This window comes from Mya arenaria, chromosome 15 (assembly GCF_026914265.1).
Source record: "Mya arenaria isolate MELC-2E11 chromosome 15, ASM2691426v1".
NCBI classification, from domain to species: Eukaryota; Metazoa; Mollusca; class Bivalvia; order Myida; family Myidae; genus Mya; species Mya arenaria.
The window spans coordinates 40,642,972-40,651,526 of NC_069136.1; the positions used below are offsets into that span (position 1 = coordinate 40,642,972).

General features: G+C 33.9%; 1 protein-coding gene across 1 annotated transcript; it reads left to right on the top strand.

Moving 5' to 3' along the window:
- The first annotated feature begins 2,588 nt into the window (after positions 1 to 2,588).
- Positions 2,589 to 8,229, top strand: LOC128219380 (monocarboxylate transporter 12-like). The gene is made up of 6 exons (XM_052927190.1): positions 2,589 to 2,631; positions 5,570 to 5,713; positions 6,638 to 6,784; positions 6,938 to 7,045; positions 7,880 to 7,960; positions 8,117 to 8,229. Exons 1-6 carry the CDS (start codon positions 2,589 to 2,591, stop codon positions 8,227 to 8,229), a joined length of 636 nt encoding a protein of 211 aa, XP_052783150.1.
- Positions 8,230 to 8,555: the final 326 nt, after the last annotated feature.

Here is an 8,555-nt window from a genome sequence, read left to right on the forward strand (position 1 = left end):
ATGTGTTGTCTACTGGTTTAAAATCAAAAACATTAACATTTGTATTTTCTCTTATGATAGCTTCTATGCTGGGGTGATTATTATCTACAATAACAGAACTGTTAATACCAATATCGTTTGCTATATTGACATAAAAATCATTCAGAATATTACAAACAGATTTTGGATCAGATATGAGCATGTTATTTTCATTCAATATTACTTTGGCCTCTGATTTTTTAACAATTTTATTTGTTAAAAGGGTTTGATAGTAGGCCAAAAGTGCTTTGATTTTGGTCCAGGCCCACACCTTTCTTCGAAATATACCTGCATAGACTTTCCTTTAAGGTTTGTTACTAGATTTCGTTGTCTTTTATAAGCATTCCAGTTAAAGTCATTTTTACATTTGAAAAAAGTATTTCTAAGTTGTTTCGGTTCAAAAATAGCATGTCTCAATATTCCATTCATGAAAGGGTGTGGGTTATTTTACCTTAGTTTGTTTTAGAGGAGCATGTTCATTAACTACATCTTTCATTAACAATTCACTGGCCCAGTAAATGTCATCGATGTCATCAAAACATATGCCACATGGAAGGGTACTCTATTCAAATCTGAATTAAAAGAAACAGGATTAAAGTGTTTGTATGATCTAAAATTTACATATTTTGTTTTTACCAGATTGCACTGTTCCTTTAAAGTTGTAGCAATAAATCTGTGACAGTCACTTAAACCAGAGTCAAAATTTATGGTATTGCAAAGCAGATTTGAGTGATTGGTAAGAATAACATCTAGATTTGAAGGCTCAGCAATTTTTGTATAGCATGTTGAACCCTTGACAACATTTTTAAGGTTGTAAGTGTCACAAATTTGTGAAATTGGTTTACATTTAGCTGGCTTATTTAGGTCAAAATTCAGATCTCAAATAACTAATATATGGTCATAGTTTATTAACATTTTATCAAGTGAAATTGAGATATCTTCTAAAAATATGGTGTCGTTTGTAGTAGGGGTCTTATACAGTGCTAAAATAGCCACATGGTACTATTTCGTATATAAGGGCATGTAATTTCAAACAAACATTAAAATACCACTGGAAAAATAAAGGTTTTGGTTATCACTCGGTGAACTTGAGATTTATGGGAAACAGGTATATTCTCTTTAACACCAAGATAATTTTAATTACTGATTATGCCAAACAATATAAAGTTAATGTGGATCTGGAGTCCCGACCGGCGTTAAATTTAAACCGCCGATCGTAATCTTGTTACGTGATTCTGATAAACAAATTGCTCCGAAATAATACGAATTCAGGGTACGAATGGGAGTTGTGTGATAGCGGTGAGTGCATATCTACCGGATGAGTTCGGATATTTTCGTTGAACATTAAAAAAAAACACGGACGCCTCTATGATGGTTTCATGTCTTCTAGCAGTTGTTTCAAAATGTTCCAATTTTGCAATTTCAGGGGAACTGGGATCCTATATCCGATGTAAGACAGTTGTAAAGTTTTTTTACAACTTTCATCTACCTTCAAGCTTCACGCCAGCTGTAAGAAGATTGGTGTCAACGGCCATGATTGAGGACAATCCATACATTTTTTTAGTTATTTTTTAATAATATCAGACCTTTTTAAATGTTTTCAACTTATAATTTCAATGTCGTTTTAATGAAGTATTACATTAGCGTTACCTTTAATTCTGTAAAATAATACTTTTGAGCTTAGAAGTATTAACATTATGTGTAAGGAATGAATATTATTTAGATACTCAACGTGCAACTATGGTACAATGCAGGTTAAATAGCTTTTAACAGAGCGTGAGTTTAAGTGACATTTTTATTTAATATCAATGCATACACATGTATTACAGACATATATTTTGACTTATAAACCATTAACTACTTACTTAATAATGTATTTATGGAAAATATTAATTACTGATAACAGGACTGTAACCTTGTATTTAATAGCTGAAAAACGCAAAAAACATTAAATGATTGGTGAATGCTAAACGATTTACTGTGATCCCCTATAATCACAAGTGTTGAACATACTGTGTTTTATGCACATTTTTTTTAAATTAAAATAGGTAACCTTCATTAGAACCATTGTATTTTTTACTTATATTCATCCTGTTAGGAATAATAAAACAATAAAATTAATTGTGGTAAATCTTGTTCTGGAATAAAAGTGCAACTTTAAAGCCAAAATGCACATAAAGGCAGCGTTTATTATACTACAAATGCAGGCAGAAGTTTAAATGCATGTTTATGAATAATGTAAAGAGCATGCTACTGAAACAAAGAAAATAAGACAAGACCTGTCCTTTAAACATTATGTTTTTAAACATGTCACTCGAATCATACATATTATTTAAACATTATTCATTGGCCTTTTGCAATGAGCATTGTTCGTAGTATATAATAGCGTGGTTGCGGAACGAACTTCAAAAGCAAAAAAATCAAACGTGCATTTATTTCTGTGTGATTCAATTATTTACTTTACTTTTTTTGAAAGCTGGATATAACATATTGAATAAAACGTGCAACTCCGGAATACAATACGTTCAAGAACCGGTGTTACACTGAAAGATTTACACTAAAACAATATCATGGTGCCACAGGATTCCGGTTGGTCATGGATGGTTCTGATAGGTAACTATCAGTGTTATGTACATATTTCTTGTTCACTAAACATATTTCATGGATTCACAGGACACTGGCTTATCATGGATGGTTCCTATGTGTAACTACAAACGTTCTCTGTGTTATTCTTATTCACTAAATCCATGTAATGGTGTCACAGGACACTAGCTGGTCATGGATGGTTCGAATATAAAACTGCCATTGATCTTAAAATCATTCTTCTTCATTACACCCATATAATAGTTTCAACACATGGGCTGGCTATGCATGTTTTATATATTGCACTCTTAACCGATGCCAACGTGTCACAATGGCCGGTTATGAATGGTGTTGGGTTTAATATTGATAGGTTACTTCCAATGTTCTGTATATTATCAATGTACCCTAAAACCATGTCATGGTGGCACAGGATACAGGCCGGTCAGGGATGGTTCTGATACGTTATTTTAACAATTGTGTTTATTATTATTGAACACTAAACTTAAGTCATAATTCCACAGATCACTATCTGGTCAATTATGGTTCTGATAGGTTACTGGCAATGTTCTCTATATCATTCTTATACACTAAACCAATCAAATTGTGCCACCGGACACTAGCTTATCATAGAAAGTTCTGATAGTTAACCTTTACATATATGTATAGTATGCTTGATCACTTTACCCATTCCATAGTTACACAGGTTACTGACTGGCAATGTTCTCTATATCATTCTTATACACTAAACCAATCAAATTGTGCCACCGGACACTAGCTTATCATAGAAAGTTCTGATAGTTAACCTTTACATATATGTATAGTATGCTTGATCACTTTACCCATTCCATAGTTACACAGGTTACTGACTGGCCATGGCTTGCTCCGATAGGTAACTGCCAATGTTATATAAATCATTGTTGTACACTGAACACCTCCCATGCTGCCACATGACACTGGCCGGTCATGGTCGTTTTGATAGGTAACTGGCATCGTTCTTAATATTATTATTGCACACTGAATAGTTTGCATGGACTTCCATAATGTTCATTGTAAAGCATGTTGAATATTTAACATATTTAACATTGAAAGCATAGGAAAAATAACTGAGCTATTACAATGTTAGGTTTTTCAGTACTAATCAATATAAAATAGAATACCTTCCTCAATCAATGACCTGGTGGCGACCTTCTCAAATTCTTACAATTCATTATTTGAAGTTAAGATTATTTATAGCACAATCAATCAAATAAATACACAGTTGGTCTGTATGCGATGTCTATCTTACAGTGGCTTGAAAGTGCAATGTACAATAAAACGATTGAAAAAGTACTCTTAAAGGTTTTAAGTGTGAAATGAACGTGTTTATGTTGTTTTGTAATTTAATACACCGCGTAGTCTGATTATTGACCCGAGTGACTCTTAGCGGTCCAAAACGTATTCGAGCCTTGTGGGCCAATTATCACTCAACAGTCAAGCTACATCGTGTAAAAGTCTCTTTAATACATAGGTTTGTTCGTCTATAATATGGCTACTTTATTTTTACACATGCACTCCATATGAATCCTAATTGCCTACAATTACTACTACTAAAGGCTACATCACGATCAATAGGCTTACTCTCAAATTAAATTGAGTTTTTCATAGCTATCCAAGTTGGGTAAAAGGACAAACGACATCTTGTTGCAAACTCATTTTTTTCATCAATATAATTTAGAATAATTATTCAACAACACATAATTATATCTATTTTTTACTACACGGATTAATAACATCTTTTTAATATCTGTTATTTCACAAATCAATTGAATAAAAATTTGATCGTAACAAAGATAAATAATCCGTACTTATTAAAAAAAACCTCGTATTATACATGCCAACAAGTATGTACAGTCTTTTTGTTCTTTTTTTATTTTGTTTTTTGAAAGTCAACAATGAATAAAAAAGACGCCAAAGGTCTACAGTTTTCGATCACTAGTATGTTTTCCCAAATTGAGTTCGCGTTACCTCCCTTAACGTTTTTGATAATAATTATTAATCTGAACAAAAAGCTCAATAAATTATGATAATGTTGTTCATACATGATTTCACAGTCGCCAAATTTGATTTGATACGATTAGTGAGTTCACTTGCGATCGTTTCACAGGCCGGACGCGATACGATAATCGGCCCGGGCTGGCAAATTGATTACCGAGTCATCCGAGTAATCGCGAAAACCCTGCATAATTGTGTTACTATATATAGTAACATTTCAATTACTTATAAACAATAAAAGTTTAATATTGGCTGGATGAAAGGACGAATAGCAAGAACATTAATCATGCTTCAATAGTATTCAATCTTAAAGTTTGCAGTCAGGTCATTGGTCACAAACGAGTGCCGTAATAATAACGTTTGTGTTATGTTGTATACATACGTGAAAACTACTGTCTGGATATTGGCTGGATGATGGAAATAATAAACACGAACATACATCATGCTTTAATACCATCACATCATTACTTTTGAAGTCTAATCTGTTGTGGTCATTAAGTGCCGTACTTATAATGTCTGACACTTACGCTTTCGAATATGGGATACCAGATAAAGTTAAAAGTCTTTAACTCTCACATGCAAAAGGCTGGTTTAAATGTTGCTGGAAACCACCTATTCGCCGTACACAAATCATTAGAGATTCATTTACAAACACTTTTCCATAACAAGTTTAAAATGACTGACACTTTTCTTGAACTCGTTTTAAAATGATCTGAAAGATCGTACAAAAATCGCTTGGTAACACTTTAATGAACTTGTTCAAAAATGATCTGATAGCCGTCCTCAGATCTTCACAGATTCACTAATTCACACTTTTCTTAAACGTTCGTATAATTAAAGTATGTATAATATGACTTGTAATAGATCATATGTATCAAATTATTATTGCATCATTATTACGGAAACAATTTCGGTATCATTCGTAAGATATCTTCAGGTGCGGCTCTTCAGCTGATGTTGACACTCGGGATATCAAAATCATCCGGAATTTTATTCGTTGCTTTTCAAGATCGATTCGATTCTTCGGCAGCAACCACATCCTTACTTTCGACGGTGCAAAACCTAACATACGGTGTATCCGGTAGGATGAACTTGTATTTTAATATAAGCTTAAAGGATATCCGCATGTTAAGATTACGATCAGTGTGTGTAAACCACGTGATAAATTACGTCATATATGCTACGTCGGAAGGCCACATTTTGCTGAAACTAATGACTTAAAACAAAGATTACGTTTCTTTTACTATACCATTTTAAATAAAACAAAGGGCAGACTATGCCGCTTAAAGAGTCCCGCCTTTGTTTTATTACCGGATTTTGATAAGGTGATTAGTTTCACCAAACACTTCGACAAACATGTTTTCAAAACAATGTTTTGACAGTGCGCCGTTAGACGGCCTTATTGTGCAGGATTAAGTGAAAAGTGTTTTAAGAAACTAAACTCTCAATCAAACTCTGGTAAAAGACCGAATGTGGGGCTCCGTAAGGGGCGTAGACTGCGCTATGTTTCATTTAAAAAATTGAAGAAATAGTGAAGTTATCTTTGTTTAAGCAAAATATTTCCTTCCGACGTAGCATATATGACGCAATTTATCACGTGGTATACACACACTGAAGATAGTGACATAAAAGAAGTGAAAGTATGTATTTTGCCGATAGTTCATATATTCGTTTAGAATTATCAATGGTGTTAACGCCAACGTAGTTAACTTTCAAATCTGTGATGCTCTGCAAGGTTTTTACTTATGATCCTCAGTAGTCCTTACTAGATTTGAGACAGCTTATTTTGCTGAATTTGTTTTGTTAAGTGTATAAGCACATCATGAAATGTTTCGCCTTTAAAAGTAAACAACGATTTCGTTTATCACATTGTTAACTTTAACAAAGTTCTGAGCAATCGGGGCAATCAAGCCGAATTTTTCTTGAGTTCTTGATTTTACCATATATGGTAGTAAATTTCTTATTCTAAATACGTTTACAATGTCAAATTATGTGTATCTTACAGCAATGTTTGTCATGACTGTAGGAGTGAAACTGACGACTTGCAGAAATCTCGTGTTCGTTGGATCTTTATTAAACTCTGCTGGATTTATTATCACGTCTAGGGCTGTTAGCATAAACGTTCTACTATTTTCATATGGAGTGTTAATTGGTAAGTTACCTTGATATGCAATTTTCTTTATATGTTTACACAAACTCTATTTCATCTAATTTGTAAGTGTCGAAGTCAATTTTCGTTGAAAGGCATTTAGTGAAATACTTGTTGGTTGTAGATTCAATGCGTTTTTTCGATTTCGACTGATAGGTCTGGGTTATGCATTAACGATCGGAACGTCGATAATTATGGTCGGACTTTACTTTGACAAAAGGAGGGGCTTAGCTACTACCCTTGCAATAGCAGGGGGCTCAGTTGGTAGCCTTGTTTTCGCGCCATTAATAACTGCTTTGCTGGAGTACTACGGATACGAAGGGTTGATGATTATCGGTGCAATATATCTCAATGGTTTTGTCAGCGCGTTTTTGTTTCGGCCACCTGGCTTTTATAAGAGCACATGTGTTACGTCAGAAGAAGGAGAAAATGCATTGATGATAGCAGAAAATACGAAAAATGCTAAGGTTGTGAAAGAGTCTGCAGCTGACAAGGACAATCCCAAATTTAATGTGTGTCAACAAAACACGGAAGACGAGAATAAATGTGTATTAAAGGTATCTGATCAAGTATCAAGCGAAAGGGCAGCACATAATAAAAACAATAACCTGAACCAAACACATGCAGATGTAAATGCACATAAAACAATTGCAGTTGATACTACTTTGAAAACGTCCCATGGTTCACGAATACTTAAGACAGCAAAAGATATGTTTTACCTAAGGGTATTTCGAAAACCATCCTTCATTGCTTTTATAATTTCAGCAATTTTACAATGTCCTGCAATAATTTTGAGTACGGTTTTTGTTGCACCATTTGCGAAGGAAATCGGTGTGGACTCGGACAGAATTGCTTTGCTGTTTATTATATACAGTATACTGGATTTTTTTTCAAGACTGTTGTTGGCGTTAATCGCTGACAAAAGTTACATACAAAGAACAACTCTTGTTGCTTGCTGCTCGCTTATGATCGGAGTAACGGGACATCTTCTCCGTTGGTATACGAGTTTTGAGTTTCTTGTAGCGTACGCGTGTATTCTTGGGCTTGTGAGTGGAGTTTATTTTTCATTCTATGCTGTTATTATCGTTGACATTATAGGCCTTGACACATTTCAACAAGTGCTTGGCTTTACAGAGTCATCTCAATGTGTTACTGCTGCCTGCGAGTTCTACATTGTCGGTAAGACCTCTCGATATTTTGTCTGAAATTAATAATTACATATATAATACAATAAGGCATTCAATTATGTTAAGTTACATTATTTATTATAATCGATTTCTAGCAGATATTTGTTAAACAGCTTCGACTGTTGTTTGTTTCTGTTTTATATTGCAGGTTATTTGCATGATGTGACTGGAAATTGGGTTGTACCTTTTCACTTTTTGGGATCTTCAGTGATGTTAGGAGGAATCATTATGTTTTTTCTGCCGAAACTGAAGACTGAATGATATAGAAAGAAAAGTGTTCCTGTTGAATGACATGCGATTATGCAGCTTTAATTCAAGAAAATCAAATATCATATCAATTGCCTTTGATCTGAGTTAAAACGAACATGAAAGAAATAACAACATTTCATTCAGCCTATTATCTAGGTGCAATGCATACCGGGCAATTGTTGAAGCCATAACATTTTGTTATGCGTTGAAAAGGCTCAAATGCGTCTTCCGTTGTAGTGCCCATCAGTGAAAAACATTCCAAACGTCATTTGTACTATTATAAACCCTCATAAAATGAAAGCTAAGAAACCATTCTCAATGTTAACGTACATTACCAA